General features: G+C 37.3%; 1 protein-coding gene across 2 annotated transcripts; it reads left to right on the top strand.

Annotated features, from left to right (window-relative positions):
• The first annotated feature begins 1,843 nt into the window (after positions 1 to 1,843).
• Positions 1,844 to 15,612, top strand: LOC143460480 (uncharacterized). 2 transcript variants are annotated; one of them, XM_076957992.1, is made up of 27 exons: positions 1,844 to 1,990; positions 2,110 to 2,330; positions 2,557 to 2,747; positions 3,323 to 3,436; positions 3,557 to 3,700; positions 3,867 to 4,097; positions 4,195 to 4,431; positions 6,986 to 7,165; positions 7,393 to 7,580; positions 7,756 to 7,888; positions 8,121 to 8,306; positions 8,529 to 8,592; positions 8,841 to 8,945; positions 9,389 to 9,638; positions 9,751 to 9,869; positions 9,936 to 10,076; positions 10,208 to 10,312; positions 10,513 to 10,593; positions 11,165 to 11,351; positions 11,421 to 12,796; positions 12,922 to 13,092; positions 13,291 to 13,418; positions 13,617 to 13,736; positions 13,878 to 14,022; positions 14,302 to 14,435; positions 14,508 to 14,691; positions 14,764 to 15,612. In XM_076957992.1, the coding sequence occupies exons 2-27, from the start codon at positions 2,204 to 2,206 to the stop codon at positions 14,877 to 14,879; spliced, it is 5,157 nt and encodes a 1,718-aa protein (XP_076814107.1). In that variant the 5' UTR covers positions 1,844 to 1,990; positions 2,110 to 2,203; the 3' UTR covers positions 14,880 to 15,612. The 2 variants fall into 2 exon arrangements, with proteins under 2 accessions (XP_076814107.1, XP_076814100.1); XM_076957985.1 differs by lacking the exon at positions 1,844 to 1,990 and having other exon boundaries at positions 2,030 to 2,330.
• The last annotated feature ends 3,003 nt before the right edge of the window (positions 15,613 to 18,615 follow it).

Here is an 18,615-nt window from a genome sequence, read left to right as displayed (position 1 = left end):
TTAGCACACTTCTGTACAATAATGCACTTTTCGGAGTGTAGTTTGATTATTACTAACATTCAGTCCATTGTTACTACGTCTGATAGAACGCATTGTTTCATAATCTGATCAAACAACTCGTCTAGACTGGGAAAATGCATGTCTAATTCATCAATGCTAATTCATTAAAGAGCCGCAATTGAAGGCTCAAAGAGCCGCAGGCGGCTCGAGAGCTGCAGTTTGGCCACCCTTGGCCTATAGGATGGTCTGTAGCTTAAGTTGCTTCGAACTCCAGACGAATATGGCTGCATGGTACGGTATTAGTCGGTAGCTTATGTACTTCTACAGCCTATGCCTATATTACCAGACTCTTAATAACTCGACTCACTGTTTTCAAAGAATTGACTTGACTCGAGTCAGTTATTTTTGATTACATTTCAGCATTAAAGTTGAACGAGCTTCTATCCTTTAGTTGGAATACTTTAAAATGTATCATAAAACGCTTTTATTTGTCTACGAATGCGTATGGTGTAGCCAAACGAAGCAAATTTTGTAATAATCCGAAACGTTTGTGTTTGATAGAAATGGTATTTTTGTATCTGTTTGGCTTGGTTTTTAGTATTAATCGATAAAACTTGACTGGAGTCTTATTAACCAAATGACTCGACTTGACTGGAGTCACTACTACTAAAATACTCGATTTGAGTCTTAAAAGGAAATGACTTGACTTGCAACTCGATTTTGATGACATGATTACGATTCTATATATAATAATTTGTAATTTGCAGTCGTTTATGTCTTAAAGTGTAGAAAGCTTAAATCTAGGTCTTTATATAACAACATGATCAGAGAAAAGATTTCTTTCTGATATACTTTAGTGTTTGCCTTTCGGCAGTACAGCTATGTTAGGCTATGTTTGTTCTTACCTATGTAATAAATTAAACACGTTAAGGTTGTTGACTTCAGAGTCCAATAGTTAATTAGCCTACAGCCACTGTTATCTTGAGTATAAATTTGCGGGTCTAGTGCAGAAGTGAACAAACAAAGGATGTCACAATTTGATTAGCTGGGATCATACAAATGTATCCTGTGGTTGGGCACTTCTGTACTAGGCCCAAATTTGTTTTACCACTTCTGTTTTCAAAATTTTGTTTTTCAACTGGGGTTTGGTTACTTTTTGCCCGATTTGCATTTCAAATCGCTAATGAAATGTTTGGTCTTCTTTACGTTTGCATTTCTATACCAGGATGAAGTATTTAGAAATTAGTACACCATAATAATTTCTATTACCTCCCAACTCTTTCCCATTCAGGCCATCAAATCGGATTGTAAAAGTACAAGAGATTTATATTCTCATGGGTGCAATCCAGTGTTGCAACCAAGTCATTTGTTTCTGACTTGAGTCAATTTAAGTCAATGTATTTGAATCAAAAGGTTTCCTGATGTCATACTATGCGTTGCATTAAATTGGTTTTTATCCGGTCGGTATTTCAAGGCAGCTACACGCTTGAGATATATTTCAACTACTCTTTTCGCACACCTGACGTTATATAAACCTTAATTTGGGAGCCAAATAAATAGGTACTTAATAGTTTTACTTTACTGTATTATAAAATATTATATTCAGGAAAATTCATCAGCTATTCTTGTTGTGAAGATTCTCTTTATCAAAAATGCTTCAAATGCACAACACAAATCACAAAGTAAAGACATAATAATATCAGTGAAAAAGTTAATAGAAAAATTAGAACCATCGAAACGCGATGAATGAGCCAGGTTGGCTTCATCCATTTAGCCATAATGATTCGCCAAAGTAAGATAAAAATCGATGAAAATTTATTTGGCCCACAGGGTTTTTTTTGACAGATTGTTAGATAAATTTAGGATATATAAGTGTTATATGTGCACTGGGAGACTGCAGACATATTGAATAGCTGCATTCTTGCATACTGGAGTTAGGAGTCTGTGAACCCAAGATTTCGGTGAACACTAACCATGACATACAGACCAGGTTATCATAACGTTATGGCTGTCCAAATTAGCCTGGTTGTTTGTTTCAGAGAAGTGTAATTTTTGAAGTGGTTGTATGGAGTCCTGTGGAACGCCATCAAAAAGTTTTATTTTGTGTAGGAAAATCCTTTTCTGTTAACTGTTATAGTCAGTAAATTCGAAGAATTTCTTGCTGCTCTAAGCTTGGTTGAAAATGTAATAAAGTACAAGAAAAATGATTGGCCCTGACAAAGAGTTAAAAATATTAAAACAAAGTCGTCTGATGCAAGTGACTGAGTTCAACAAGATGGTGAACTCTCTGCATCGATTTAAAGAAGACCTGGCTGTGAAAGCGCTTACAGGTTTGATTTCTGAGCACCTTTTTAGATATTTTGTGGAGTTTTAAATCTAAAGTTTGCTATAACTCCCAATTTTAAAATTATCATAAACTAAAATAAGTTTGAAATGGAACAGTATGACAAGAAGTCACGTCATTAATTTTAATATTAAAGATCCAAATGTATGATAAAGTAACAAATAGTTTATCCACTGCGATGTATGAATAAATTTTTTTAACACTGTATTCAGGTAAAAAGAATATACGGAGTCAGCAAACTCCCGATCGTATTTTCTTTTCTGTTCTGGAAAAGATGCTGCTTGAGGTATCATCCTCCAATGACTATGCTTCACTACAATTGGCTGAGCAACAGCTTATATCACTGCGCAAAGTCTACTTGTGGTTTGAAAGCAACAAGCATGTCTTGATGAAATCTGATGGGGTACACTATCTAACGTTGTTGAAATAATAGAAAATATTTTCAAAATTATAATGCATGAATGGGCAGAAATGTACATGTGATATGTAGAGGCAAAGAGAATCGTGTCACATATCATTGTTTTTTGTTTAAAATTCTATCAATTTTGAATTTGGTTTTAAATTTTTTGAAGTTCTTGTTGGTAACATTAATATGGTTGCGTTAAAGGTATCATTGATCAGTGTGGTAATGACTCAAGGCATAGACTTGAATGATTCAAGTGTAGCTAGGGTAACTTAGACAGAAAGACTAGTACTCAAAATACAGGATACTTTTGTAATAATTTACTTTTATTTCTTAACTATTGCAAATTATAAATCTCAAAAAGTTTGCATCGACCTGACAAATGGTAACCAACTTCAGGCAGCACCCCATTAATGTATTGTCAGCAGAATTCAAATTAAATGACATTTACAACCCTCTGGTCACATACTTGCATGACTTCAGACAGAAAAATTGGCTTGGTTGTAATCCATTAGCAGAGCATTTCAAAAATAGTAACATAAATGTGTTTGAAATAAATTAATTTTTCTTTCTAGTATTTTAAATCTGCAAGGAAGATCACTGAAGACATTTATGAAAAGAAAAACAAACCACGCTTGAGGTCACAGCCACGTTTGAAAGAATCTAAAGTGAGAAACCCAGCTTTAAAGGTATTATAAAGAATACTTAGCTTGTCCTGACTTCCTCACTCTGTTTAATGTGTGTAAATTGTAAATTTGCTTCAAAATGGTATATTACAAATATATTATGCATCTACTCACTTTTGTTAGACAATAGATGTGCATTTGACAAAACTTCAAAATGCCAAAGATGATCTTGACAGTCACGTTAGAACAAATGAAGGTTCTCTTTTCACTCGAAGTCCTACTCAAGACCTAACCAGTGTCGACTCGATCACTGTTCATGATACCAAGGTTGACAGTGCAGTACAATTATCATACAGTGCAGTACAATTATCATACCGTGCAAACAGCAATCATTTGTCCAACACACATGAACTATTGGAACTTCTAAAAAGAGATACTTACTACTTTGCTTTAATGAAATTGTAATCAAGCTTATTTTGCTTTAAATTAAAAGGAATTTTATGAAGAAGATTTAGAATTTGCACGAGAAGTGTATGATCATGAATATATGGGAGGGAACAAAATTGAGAGGATCAATAGACCTATGACTGCACCACCGAAATTAAAACCATACAATAAGATAAAAAATGCAAATGGTAAGTCTGGAAATGGTGAGGAATCATCCGTTGTCATGTTCGATATTGACCAAATCCCAGCTGCAAGGCCTCAAAGCGCTATTAGTCAGGTAAATTTGATATTTTTTGTTCCTACCAGTCTTAGCTATTGTAAAGCGTTGCACACACACACACATGCATATGTCCAGTTGTCTATACTTATTGCAGGTGAAACATGAGTTTTCATGGGCTAAAGTTTCACCAACGCCACTTTCATTGCTGATTCGACAAAATGCTAAAGCAGCAAACGTCAGTGAAACTAATGAAAAGAAGACAATTCTCGTGAAAATTCCCTCAGAAATCTCAGATCAAGCACCTGTGACAAATGAGCTAAATGAGCCAGAGGAAATCACAGATCCTGCAAGAATCGCAAAGTTGGTCATGTTTAAAGAATTCTGCCTTGAGGTGATTTCACTCTGTTATTTTTATTGATAGATTACGCAGGTATTAGAATTACAGAACTATATAAAATCACTATTTAAACCACACATTCTATACAAAGTCTGACCATTTTTCATGTAGCCATATAGTACATATCTGACAACTATTAATTGAGAAATGAAATCACTAGCTAACATTTACTACAGTAAAAGTGAATCATGGTAGAATGGTAATTTTTTTCGCCATACATGTGTGGGGTCATTTTGTATATTACAGTGTTTGAAACAAAACCAAACTTCTTTGCCATGTTCGCTGTTGTAGAAAGCTACATTTATGTATTAGCACAACACATTCTTCCACCTGTAAAGTAACACGGTAAAGTTCCGGCTTGAAAGCAGACAGGAACGTTGTATTACTGTATTCGCTCATTGTCTTTAGAGAAAGGAAATCCTTCTTACTTGTTCAATAGCTGTAGTGCTTTTCATGTGTTTGAGCGAGTTAATTAGACAAATTCCAAACTTCGCCCTTCCCAGGGAGTATAGACACAGCACTTGACCGCTGAGCACACGGTCGTCTTTTTTGTTCCTTTAGCGAAGTTTGTCATGCACGAGCCCTCAAGCAGAAGACTCACTAAGTTTACGATAACTTTTAGCTTCTTGTTTAAATATCCATTTTAACAATTTTTACTCGGAAATTATATTCATCATCTCTAAACTAGGCTTCTGAGTCGACAGATTTTAGGAAAGTCACGATTAGTACTCCTGATGGTAACTTAAAGTGCTGGCACTCACGTTACTTCTGCATTATTTCATTCAAGTACTGAAGTATATGCGCCATTGCTTTAGTCTGTTTTGTCACGGGCAACCTTCTCATTTCTCATCAATCTTGCCGAAACAATCGCAGTCATCTTCAACCGGTAGCTGAGACATAGTGAATTGACCAGGGTCTTTCAAGGCCTCTGGTCGGTTGCGAACGTGCTGTTTCTGTAGAGACGTTCTATTTTGCTCGTGTTCGTAATGCTGACTTAGTAATCATGCATATACCAATGGTTAGTAATTAAAAAATATTTCTAATTAATATTTAATGTAATGACGTACTGTCATATGTTTTTCGTCGAAACACACCACACTCACTGGTAATTTTGGAAAAGTAGCCACACAAGCTTCTAAGCCCGTAGCATCTGCACTTTTCCTTCTGTTAATGCGTGATATTGGCGTCAAACCATTTGAGATTTCTGCACCTTCTTGCGATTCCTCGCCGTTTTCTTTCTCACTGTCTTCATCGTCTAATGATTGATTACAATTGTAAAACGGTCGACACAAAAGCGTAAAAGTATTCGGAAAGAGTAACGGGTTAATTTTTATGTAGATCTACTCGCATTTTCGCAAATTGGTGTTTGCCGTTTTATCTTAACATGATATACTTCGAAATAAGAGTATTACGTTATATTGCGTTTACATTTATATTAACCTACTGTGTTTATATTGCACTGGTATTGTGTTCAATGCTCACTAGTTAATTCGTCTGCTTCAGCAGTGCCACTTTCATCAGCGTCTAGCGGCGAATTTACGTTTTCCCGGATACTAATTGGGTTTTTAAGAACTCTGTAATACACTTGAAATTTTTTAAGTGACATCTACCGCAGATTTTACGCTCTTTTGCTTTTAACGTGTTTCACTTACAGCTTTGGTCGCAAGTGTTTGTCCAGAAACTTCATATCTTCAAACAGTTCCCTCGGGCAGTGTGGGACGCCGCTAGCGGTCATCATTTGGATCCTTCTCTTCTCTTTCGCGTAACGATCCCGTAAATGTTTCCATCGTTTCATATACAAATGAACTGAAATGTATGATAACCAAGTTTATACGTTCAACAAAAATAAGCTTGTCTCGATATCATAAGCTTGGCCAAAAGCTAGTTTTTAACATAGAAGGTACGCATCGTTTTATTTTCAACATTTCATGTAGAAACATAAATTGTTGTAAAAGAGTTGAATCGAAACAACTCATAGGATAGTAGTCCTACGCGAATTTGATTTCAGAAGGATTTTATTATACCTGGTTGACCCACGGTTGAGCCAATTTGTTGCCAGGTAAGTTTCTTCAGATTTTTGTCGCCATAGCTGATGTTTTTCGCATCATACAACGAAGGAGAATCGCGTATAAGCTGTATCAAAACCGTATTAAAATTCAGTTTTGCGGCACGTTCGTCGTCGTCGGTTTTACGAAAAATCGCCTGTTCTGTAGTGAATTAAGCTTTGGTGGTGTTTTTAAGAAATAACACGGCACTTTTCTATGGTATTTATCTACTTTTTGGCCTTTGTATGGTTTGGTATTCAATGTAGGCTACAATGCGCATTGCACATGTCAGTCATGTAAAATGTCATTCCTTTGACTATATTGTTTCTCTGTCTCTTCTATAAAGGAAAAACATGTCATATCACATTGAACCATTGGTGTAAAATGTAAATAAACCAATCCGCCTATACGCTCCTCCCACGGTGGTTGAGTTCTAAACACACTCATTGTTAAAAAGTATTACACAGTATTACTACTGTTTCATGGCTTTACTTGCTGTGTAGCACGCCGCTCAACAAGAAACGTTTATGCGGCAATTCACCAATCACAAGCACGCCACTCGCCAGCATTTCTTGGAGTTTCCAGAAAACAAAACCGAAGATGTGGTTCGTTTGACCGCAAGCAATCTCTATCAGCAAAGCATAACATCAAATGGAAATAAACAGTCTGGGAAGCCAGTAAAGGTAACACAAAATGCCGATTCTAGTCATTATTCTTATCCGTCTCAATCGAAAAACATTTATCTGAGTCTGGGTCCAGCACGCTCTTCTCAGTTAAACAAACGGAAAGTCCGCTTGCGTTCTCTCTGAGTTGACCCAGCCTTACTAGTGCCAAAAACTGAAATAATTTCCATGGAAGTTTTGTCTTCTAGTGGATGTTTACTTTCTGTTACATTTTTTCAATTTTTCAGTCGGAAATGAGAGCTTTCAGAGGCATGTCCTTGGTGGATTTTTTGGACCAAGATGCCGAAAAACTTCCAGAAACGATAAATAATCAAGATAAAACCTCTGTTTGTCATCCCCGATTGGTACTGGCGCATTCCAACAATAATACAAATGAGCCAAGACCAACGTCTAGCACAGCGCAAACAACTGTCGGGTATATTAAATGACAATAAGGTTATACAGAAATGTGGCAAACTTTCATTCGTAAAGCAAATGCCTTCATATTCACAATAAAGGACCACTTTAAAGCATTTCTTAGATATATGTATAATTTTCGCTTTTGAAAAAGCCACAATTAATATTTTGAAAAACTGATATGTTTCGTCCAGCTTCAAGGTCCCCCATCCTCCCCACAAAAGACCCCAACGTGTCATACAGCCGTCACGTGATCCAGTCACCGTTTCCTCTGTGTTTGATCTCGCTGCTGGTACTGGAAGACGAATGAATGCTGCCAGTGAACAGGTATTATACATACCGTTTATAAAAAATCTTTGCCAGTTTATTGTGCGTAGAAAGGAAATGCTGTCTCACTTTTTTGCATTCATACCTATTCATTGGGAAACAGCCATGCTGTCAGATGGTTTAACGAATTGAAATTTAATCATGCTTTACAAAGAACCGTATGTCACATTAAAGAGTGAGCGTGCGCAGACTCCTTATCGCAGTCCGTTTAAGTTTTTCTACACTTTCTTAGGCTTTATCGGCTCCCAAACACGGCTGGCGTTATCCAATGGTTCCTGTGACGTCTGAGACAGTCACGCCTGTTAAGGGTGAAAGATCAGGCGTTGTGCTGGTCCTACAAGAAGACAACGTCGTCCAACATAAAGTACTGATCCCGTTAGCACCACCGTCGCATAAAAAAACTAACCCACAAGAACAGGTGAGGATAGTTCATAAAAATCCTGGCGCGTCAAAACTCTCAAGTTTCATCATGAAGCTCCGTTAATACTAAAGAATTTCTGCCTTTGATAACGCGTTCGTTCCGTTGTAATTGAACACCATTGAACGTTTTGATCATATATAGTATTATGCAATTTAGATTTTTTTTCAACAAAACTTTGCTACGTTTTGTATAATCTAAACTCTGTCGATTTTGTTGCAGGCTTCCGATTATCCATCAGAAAATCCATTTGAACAACTTGACCCGTTGCTTGTTCCTCAACCAAGTACGAACACTTTTTGGTTTCACAGTTGAATTTGCGAACATATGCATATACATATGTTCGTTCGCTTATGTCATACAGGCCTATACGTAATAGCATATACATTATTTTTATAAGGCTGCTCTGCTGTTTTGTTATTTTTTGCAAGGAAATTGTTTGTTTAGAAACGTCTTCTTTTAACTTACCGCTGTTAGCATAACGAATAACGATAGCATAACGCTAACATGTTAAGGTAAAACTTTTTTTCATAGACGAAACGCGTCCAAACTCCTCGATCATTCCTCCCGAGACAGCCATCAGTATACCTTCGAGAGCGTCTTCAAGGCCAATGTCAAGTCCACGTTATATAACCGAAGGTAATATTGTCTTAGAAACGCTATATTTTTAGCTGCAATCCTCGGGCGTTGTTGTAACTAGTGTTTCTTAACCAGTGGGGCGCAATAATGGCAAATATCCTTTTTTCTGCCTTACTTTCTGCTTGGGCCTTGTTGGTACCAACCATGTTATGATGTTGAAAGCTTGATTTTTTATCTTTCAACAAAGCAATGGTTTATACTGGACCACAAACCCACAACGTTTTTGATTGAGTGATTTTTAAATCTTTATTTTATTGAAAATATTGGGAAACAATGATTTCGATAATAGTGTTGATATAATTTGTCATACATGTGGCTATAACTCGGTTAGAATACATCTTATGGTAGATTATTTCATTACGATACAAGCAGTACCACCAAAAAAGTTTCATTGAACTATTTCTGGTGCTGTGCTTGTAATTAATGGTAACGATTTTTTCCAGTTCGCGCGATCTATCGGCAGTATAAATCGGTGGCTGACGGGTTCCCAGAACCAATGCAATCGAATCATGAACCCCGTCCACGTTCTTTACGCAGCGCTGGAGCATCTGGCGGTTACAGTAGACCCCGCACGGCCGCTTCTTGGGGTTCTTATCCAGCACAATCGGAAATGTCTCGTCAGCCTGGGGCCGCAAGTCATCATTCAATTGGTGGATTACGTCATAGAAGCGTTGCGGAAACGATGCGGGTCAAGTGGGTTTATTTATTTCTCTTGACGAAAGTTTATGTTTAATTTCGTTTTAATCATAAAATACTTTTTGATTTATTAATTTTTTGCTTTAGTCATTAATTCAGTTATTTTAAGGAGTGTAAAAAAACGTGAAGTTCGACGAAACTCGGGAAGATCGAGTGCAAGTTCATATGTTGCTCAGTTGAGGGAGAGAAAGCGAACTGGTGCCAGCCTCCCCGCTAAAGCCCGACCCGGTAAGACCGCGCTTAAACTGACGAAGCATCACGTACCTCACCGGTTTATTATTATTACAACTTCAGGAGCTAAAAGGGGACTTGAGAACGACATTGTTGTTTCGATGGGCGAAGATTTGGCCTCCCAGCCGCAGCTATCCTTTGTCAATATTGTGTCGCCGATGCATGTTCCAGGTGGCCTCACTGCATCAGCCTACGCCCGACCGGGTACGGTACCGGCTAATATATCATTAACGTTTCCAGATATATCTTGCTTTTAATTAAACTGTAAACTGTTCTTGTTATTGCATGCTTATATTTTGAGTTTGTTCAAGCAGTTATCAATTCATCACTTTCAGGAGGAGTTTACTGCGGTACCACTGCCGCTGTTGCCATAGCTACCGAAAATCCAACTGGTCATCTCGTCGATGACGCAACTTCCGACGGTCATCTTAGTTACGAGAGTGGGTAAATTATGCATTATTTCCAATACAAAACGTTACCCGAATAACATGTAATATGGCTTCATTTGACCTTCACGGTGGCATCTTGGATATCACTGTACTTGTGCTAAAAGTATTACAAGCTTAATTATTATTTATTTGCGAACTGATACAGTTTTGTACTTAAACCCTTATAAACCAGCTTATGATTGCATCACCAGATTACCGCTCAGAAGAGGTACAGTACAAGGACGATGAGAGTACAGCCGATGACGACAAATGGCTTTCCCAGTGGTTGTCAGGTATCTGGATTTTGAATAATTGCTAAGACTTGTGTACTTTGAATCAAAGAAGAGTTGTTAGTAAGTATACCGGAGAACGATTTTTTATAGTATATTATTACCAAAATAAGTCTCGGAAATCAACAATTAGGCACGAATTATGACATACGTGGTGACAAAGATGATGTGACGATGTGAAATCACATGTATATAACATGACACTGTTTGTAAAAAGTATAAGTATAGTAGAACGTTTCCTGTAAGAAACAAGAAATAAGTTTGTTTGTAACCGGTACTTGCTTAATCTGGAGTATCTGGCGTTATTTACGCTTAAGCCTATTTGTATTTGATATATTTCTGCTATCAATACGCTGAAGGTAGATGCTACAGACAACTGTAGTCTTAGCTGTTGGTGCTGGTCTGGTTCTGCTAATTGCTCTAAAAACACAAATGGTTCTCTAGTACATGTACACAATTTTCGCCTCAAATTTTATGATTATCAGCAAATTTGCGATCTATTTACGGCAATACTGGCGCACACTATTTCTTGTTATAAAAAGAAAGTTGACTGAAAGGTTTTTGTGCAAAATAGGTGGGCCTCTTGATGGACTTCAAGGAGCATCGGGAACAGGAGGTGCGACTACTTACGCAGACCTTGTAAGCAGAGCAGCCATTTTGGACTCGTCTGATGAAAGATCGTATTCAGAAGAGAATCCTTCAACTGGACGTCCTGCCTTAGATGTTGCTTCTCCTAAGGAGGACTTTTCACTTTCTCCAAGGTAGTCTTCTTTTAAAAGTAAACATTCACAAAAAGGTTAAGGTTTGTCTTTAAGGTAATTATGTGCTAGATCTGATCCTTTGCTCTCCTATCGCACTATTGACACGGAAGACACATCAAAGGAAGTGAGCAACTATGCCAATGAACGTGATGAAGGACTTTCGAGATCCTCTGTTGCCAGTGATGACAAGTCTGATTTGAGCTTCCAGCAGTCGTCTGCTGTCTCTTCTCGCATCACTAAGAGCGATACTGAAGACGACTCTTTTATATATGATGACTATGGTGATTCCTCACAGCATACAACAGAAGAGGAGGACCCTGGCAGAGTAGAGGAAGAAAAAGAAGAAGAGAAATTTGAAGACAGTCAGCAAGCTGAAGAAAAAAATAACCAGAATGTGAAGTCTGGAGACAGTAATAAAAGATTCCCAGATGAAAAGGACTCGATTGATGATATGTTATCAGAATCAGGTGAAACAACGAGTGACAAACAAAGTTCAATAGACAGTTTAACCGACATGCTGAACGAAAAAGATAATCAAAAATCTGAACCAGCAACTGATTCTGCATTGCCTGAATCAGAAGATAACAAAACAGATGGAAATTACATGGAAAAAGAAATTGAAGACTCGTCTATTAAAGGGGAAAACACAAGTACCAAACAAAAACAATATTCTGTTGTCGAACAAAATGAAAAAGCTATTGATATGACTGAAACTCCTGTTGATTCAAAAGAGAGCAGCAATTTAAATCTAGATGACAGCATCACTTTTTACGAGAATAGAAACGATAAAGCTTCGATTCATGAGGAGCAGGAAGTAGAGCAAAGATCACTAAAACAATCCACAGCTGAATTAGTCTTAGATGAATATGTGGTTGAATCAGAGGGATTTGGTTCTCAATCCACGACATCTGATAGTTTCTCTGAAAGCGAAGGAGAGTTGGTGAGTGAGAAATGCTCAGTCAGGATCGTTATCACTTCTGCGAAGAAAGTAGAGCAGGAGCTGAAACAAAAGAAGTCCGTGCAGATTTCCAATCGTTACCAAATGACATCACTTAAGGAAAATGTAAACGTCAGTTCTAGAACTGCTCCTTCACATATAGTTTCACCTCGGGGGGAGAAAAATAGTGGCGTTGATTTTGATCAATGCGAAACAAAAAGACAACATAAAGTGATGGAGGATAATCTGGAAAAAACTAAGAGTGAAGAGAATGGTTGCCTGCAGCAACATCATCTTGAAGATGATAGCCGCTTCAATCCTTCCACTCACATGATAACTCGCGAGGAAGTATCTGCTGTCACAACCATGTTAAGGCCTCAATCCGGTCGACCTATCCCAAGCGAAGCAGAAGTACGTGACCCCTTTGTTGACATGGTGGCGTCAACAAGACAGCGACAAGTTGATAGAAATGTCGATGTTCAAACAATATTTCGTGGCACTGTTGTTGGTAAGTGAAAGCAATTATTTCTTAATCAGGCTTCAGTTGGAGGCTTACTGAGTTTTCCATCCACAACCATTTTAAAACATCTCGAAATTGTGGCCTAAGATGAAAATTTTGTGTGCAATTTTTAGGTGATCCATACAAGAAGTTTGACCCGGAACAACGTCGGATTCGGGAGAAAGAAAGAGAGGCTGTGGTTATGATGCAGAGAGCTTATCGAAATCACTTGGCTAGAACGCGGTCCGCCAGGAAGTATACAGGCTTGAGCAAGGAAACGCAAGAATGGGCAAGGACATACAAACGTAAGTACTACTTACGTGGTTTTATCTCAATCGTAAGTTACGTTGTACAATGTATGTTCAGTGATGATTTGCATAATCCAATGTAAGATAGAAAAATATCGTTTTGGACTTAATAAAGTTATTCATGAATTGAATGTTTCAAATACATAAAAAAGACGGCTGTTTTATTGAAATTTTTGTTCTTGTAAACATCTTTAGAAATGCTTGACGAGAGAAAGGAAACGCGAAAACGACGCTTGCATAATGCGCGGCACAGTGTTCGATCGGCGCGAAGGAGAGATGCCCAGAGGATGAAAAATATTGGGCCCCACACAGATGTATATCAGGTTATTTCGCTAACATCGTTTTTCTTGTAAACTACTGAAAAGTTAAGCGTGTTTTAGATGTACATCTGTTTGTACATTTGTACAACTGTGTTTGCTTTAGCAACAAGAAGATTTTTAAAGCTTTGTACCCATTTGCATGAAATTCGTATCGTTGAAATCTAGATCGTGGTGCGTTTACATACTGTGTATATTTTTTAGATTTATCACCCAAGTCCGATATTACCTCACAGCGAATTGATTCAGGAGAGTGCTGTTGAACTGCAGAGATTTGTCCGAGGATGGCTGATAAGAAGAAAATGGCAAAGAGTACGTCAACTAGTAAGTACTTTAAATCAGGTGGACAATATCACTGAACCTTGTACCTTGCCCCGTTGTACAATGTTTTACCTTTATTACCTTTAATTACAAAGATAACTGTTTTTGATAACAATAACAATTCCTACGATTACACTGTAACAGGCATTCAATCGTGACAGTACCTTGACCGACGTGGTTACCGAGTACCGTAACCTGCTAGAGAGGACTCAGAGACGTCACGGCCGTCTTCAGCCTTCAAAGGAATTAACCTATGAAGAATTAGAGGATTATTTGCATCAGAGAGCCAGTGAGTTGTTCAAGAATTAGTACGATAGTTTTAGGAGATCAATTGTCAAGCGCTGCTAGAAGATTGGAACTATCGTTTTTGGAAAAAGACGTGAACTCTGAACTTTCATGTTTTGATACGTTTGTTCAAACGTTTTGTCAATCAATCGCAGTAATGACAAACATAAATACTTTTTAGAAAGAAACGGTTTCTGTTTAAGTTACCTGGTTTCATTTAATTTTTGTTGTCACTTTTTTCCATTTTTTAGAAATCAAATTTAACGATTTATCTTCCGTTTAGAATTTGAGATCATTTTTAAGAAGCGAGAATTTTGGCAAGAGATGGAAGCAAGTGAGCTGACCTCCTTTTTCGCTGATTGTGGCCTCTTTCCGGCACAAGATGAAATAAGTGAAGCTTGGGAAACAGTGAGCAAGGTTTGCGCCTATAATCATCAATCTAAACATTATTGTGCTTCAACACTCCTTGACTTTTTGACTTGGTATCAGAGTCTCGATTACGCGTCGAAGAGGAAAAAAAGGCATTCCGTAACTGGAATGACACTTGATGACGTCTTAGAAGTTGCATTTCATATATACGTTCCGTTAGGCGCTAGAATGGATGAGAAGAAGACTCGATTATCCACCTGGTTGACACCGATATGCAACGGTGAAGAGGGCCTCAAAATCATAAGTATAAACTGCACGGCATTTGGTGATTAAAACATGCGTAGGCCTATGGGAGTAATTGGTTATTATATTTCAGACGCAGACGAAATGGATAGTAACGTGGAAGTGGCGGAGCTAGAATTGGTCACCCGTTTAGTGGCCCAGTCTCGAAAGGAGAGAAAAGATACGGTGAATACAGAGCCCGGTAGCTAGGACATGGCCATTTGAGGATGATGTTTGGTCTTAAATATCCCGCGATTCTTAACATTTTCTTTCATGATTTTTGTTATTTCATTATTCGGCTTTATCACTGTGAAGTTTTGCTTCCATGATGCACATAACCCTAAGCCCCAGTGTTAGCATCGCATTGATTGCAAAAATGCACCTGGGACAGTCTAGTGAATGGGATCTTGCATATTTGAAGCCAGCCTACGACTGGATGAAAAAATCAGGGTTCAGTGGATGATGATGTCATGAGGTCGTATTACCAAGCCTATTACTCTGTGACTTCAAGTTCATTGGTGTAGCCTACATATAACAAACATTGCAGATTGTCACCTACTTACTTGCCTACAGGCAATAATATATGTTTTTAGAGATAAATTCAATGTACCTTGGTGTTAGACTGTGTCACCGATTGTGTTATTTTAACTTTACCACATTTACTGTGAGTTTATGTCGAATCCTGTGTTAACTATAGTTTTGGCTACGCAGTGCGACGAAAGGTGTTTTCTGCTATACTTCAGTTGGTTGATATTAACGTTATGTGACCTTGCCTGAAAATAATATTTTCGTTTGCACTTACCAGTACAGGAAAAATTTATGTAAAAAGTCGTTGTGGAGCTTTCATTTTTTACATTAGCCGTAAGATGCCTGGGAAAGGATTTATTGGGGTCAAATAGCTGCGTTTTATGTTTAAGCACTTCAGGTCATGATATTTCTTCCTTCCGAAATACGTAGTAGCGTTTCTGTGGTACTTGCTGCCATAGCTGTCAGCTGTGGCAAAAAACCTTAACCCACAAAACTAAAAGGTTTCTTATACTTTTTGTAAGTAAAATGTTAAGAGAAAATCACAATAAAAAATGGATGTGTTTTGCGGAAAGTTGTTCAGAGTCAAAGTAATCGAGTAGGCCTATGTGGCGCATAAGGTAAACTGAAAATATAATAACTGAAAGTTCTGACTCCTCAAGCAGGCTGAGTGTCGTTACCAGCAAGTGCTTCAGTATGAGAATTGAACAAAACTTCTATCTCAAACGTTTGGTATAGGCTAAACAGAACAAAAATATATGGCGTCCTCACTTCCACACATGCCAATGAAAGTGCGCCGAACAATAAACGAAAACGTAAAGTAAATGAAAGTAAAATGTTCTAAAAAAAACAATAAAATTCTTTTATATAAATTCGGGATACTTAATGTGGCCTTGCTATAGTATATTATAATAAAAAATAAGGTAATGTTGCGTGTTCTTCTCTTTTAAATTCCAACCTGGATATTACTAACGGTGCAGTAAGAAAACAGTCGACTGAAGAACCAAAGATTACTAAGAAAGGATAGGTAACTTTGTAACGACATCCGTTTTCAACCAACGATAACATTAAGTCAAGGATATAAGAGCTGTTCAAAGTTGGAAATATAATATACAAAAGAAAAATTAATTTTTTGTGAATTATTATTAATACAAATATTTTTTTGTTTTTGCCTGATAAATTTAAATCTGCTTTGCAACTTGAAAGACTCGTTATGGTTAAATGGGTGCAGCGAAAAACAGCTGATCGTCATATTTCGCACAACATGCTAACAAGCATGATTGCAGGAAAATGAACTATTACAAAATGAACAGACGATCAAAAGGAGTTGAAATTGTCATGAGTAAACTGCTAGAGTGCGAGACTGTAGTTGCGATAAGCTACTCGGACTGATAACCAACGATATAACCTACGTTAAATGCCAGTTTTTATTTAGGCGAGTTTTAAGAATGTAGACATAAAACATGTACCGTAGATAATTATGGTAGTATAACCTAGTGATATTTATGGAATTTTGTGCGACCCACGTTGTCATCAATTCTGATTAAGAAATTCCTAAAACTCTTAGAGAAACAAAGTCCATCTATAATTTCTATATAATTCTATATTGTATACATATCATCAGCACAGCGTCGTCAGCGACCAGCAAGTAACTCCTAGAGCTGAGACCTGTAACGCGCTCAATCAACCGTGACTCGTGTTTAAGTTTTCCGCAGTTTCTAATCCTTTCTTAGTAAGCTTTGGTAAAACGTAAACCAAATAATTGCAAATGTCAAAACGTTTTGATTCACACGTTTAAATAGTAAAAAGCAGAAAAGTTGTCAATGAATGAAAGAATGTACCAGCAACAGCAAGTACGCATAAGTCAATGAAAGCAAGTCTCGGCATTAATGCGTAACTGACAGTATCATGACAGAGTGGCACCAAAACGTAAAAGAAATTGGAGATGCCATCACATAGTTCTTACCGCTACGTCGACAGAGCATTTGTTATCATTTGCAAAAGCAAGGGTTTGTACTTCGCTTTCATGCGCAAAGTACAAATTAAATCAGGAAGTTTCACATATTTACAGAGTAGAATGTCAGCAGAATAAGACTATGTCAATAATATTTGAATATGTTTTGCGGGAAGTTGCTTAATTTAGATTTTATTTTGTTGCAAATTCCTACAAACACTCAATGCAAATACTATATAGGTGATTATTATATGCAAATAATTTTTCTTTGGGAATGTTTGCATACTAAATGTTCAGTTAGTATCAATTAATTATTTCATTTTTTTCCATCTTGGATTTACCTGGTTTTTGACGCTGCACGCTGCACGCTGCACGCCACACTAAGTCACAAACGAAGAAATCGGATAGCTATATTGCATTGTTTAATTAATTGTTGTTACTTCGTAGCCCACCTTTGTGAAATAGTGATGATGGTGCTGACTGGCCTGAGAACGCCGACACTTTGATATTAGAAAAGCCTGAAAGTGAAAACGACAAGGCTATTGATGTCTGTCTAGCCGTCTAGCCTCTCTGATAGGCCTAATGCATTAATGCTGGGAACTCTTTTCATTTAAACCAGGTTTACTTAAGCACCCAAAACCAACGAATTGAAAACACAACCCCGAGATTCTGAGATTAGAAAGGGAGAAAGAACCGAAAGTAACTAACAGTTTCTACAAAAAGTCTGTTAAAATGGTTATAGCATAACGGTAGGCTATATTGCTGTCAGTGAAAAAAAAAACTAAAAACGCAAAAATAGTTAGTGAAAAAGCCTATTATAATTAGGTATAGCTATAAAAGAGACGGGCTGAAAACGAGCAAATTTATCCAACCTTTCATTAGGCTAAGGCTAATGCCAATGTTAAAAACTCGAAGGTGCCTTTGCCATGCTTTCCACTAGGTTATGGCTTCACTTTAGCCAGATTGGAAAGTTTGCCAAGTGAGTGCAGGATGAAAATTCTGGGACTGCTTTACATGTATAAACCTAAAATTTCCACAGACTCCTTGGAATTATGTTCCTAAACCTCGTCCTGGGTCATTTATATAAACACTATAGTTTCAAAATTATATAACCTCGTCTGAAATTTCTTCTAAAGCAACTGACTATAATAAAATCCAACCTGCATATTTATTTCGAAAAATAAAGAAAGTTGTGCACACATTTTTGAACGATTAAGTGGAATACTTGTTATTCTTCGAACTTCTTGCGCGGGGATTTCTCCCCCTAAAACAGCAAACTTTCCAATCTGGCTCTTTAGCAGACGAACTTTGATTATAAACACAGGCCTTTAATAAGGATCGAAATTTGGTTACTTTCCAGGCCATTTGGTCGATTACGATACCTTAAAATTTTTTTGCTTTATTTGCTTCACTTACCTTAAAACCTTTTTTGCTAATCATAAGCGAAATAATTTGCATATAAGTACA

The sequence above is a fragment of the Clavelina lepadiformis genome, chromosome 1 (genome assembly GCF_947623445.1).
Source record: "Clavelina lepadiformis chromosome 1, kaClaLepa1.1, whole genome shotgun sequence".
Taxonomy (NCBI): domain Eukaryota; kingdom Metazoa; phylum Chordata; class Ascidiacea; order Aplousobranchia; family Clavelinidae; genus Clavelina; species Clavelina lepadiformis.
Note: the sequence above shows the minus strand (reverse complement) of the source record. Positions and strands in the feature narration are given on the sequence as shown.

What these genes read in the sequence shown, in the direction of transcription:
- LOC143460480 (XM_076957992.1), top strand. Translation starts at nt 2,204, where the DNA reads ATGATTGGCCCTGACAAAGAGTTAAAAATATTAAAACAAAGTCGTCTG. An exon ending in TCACTGTTCATGATACCAAG is followed by an intron (nt 3,701 to 3,866) that starts GTTGACAGTGCA and finishes TTAAATTAAAAG; the next exon opens with GAATTTTATGAAGAAGATTT. An exon ending in TCCACGTTATATAACCGAAG is followed by an intron (nt 8,946 to 9,388) that starts GTAATATTGTCT and finishes GATTTTTTCCAG; the next exon opens with TTCGCGCGATCTATCGGCAG.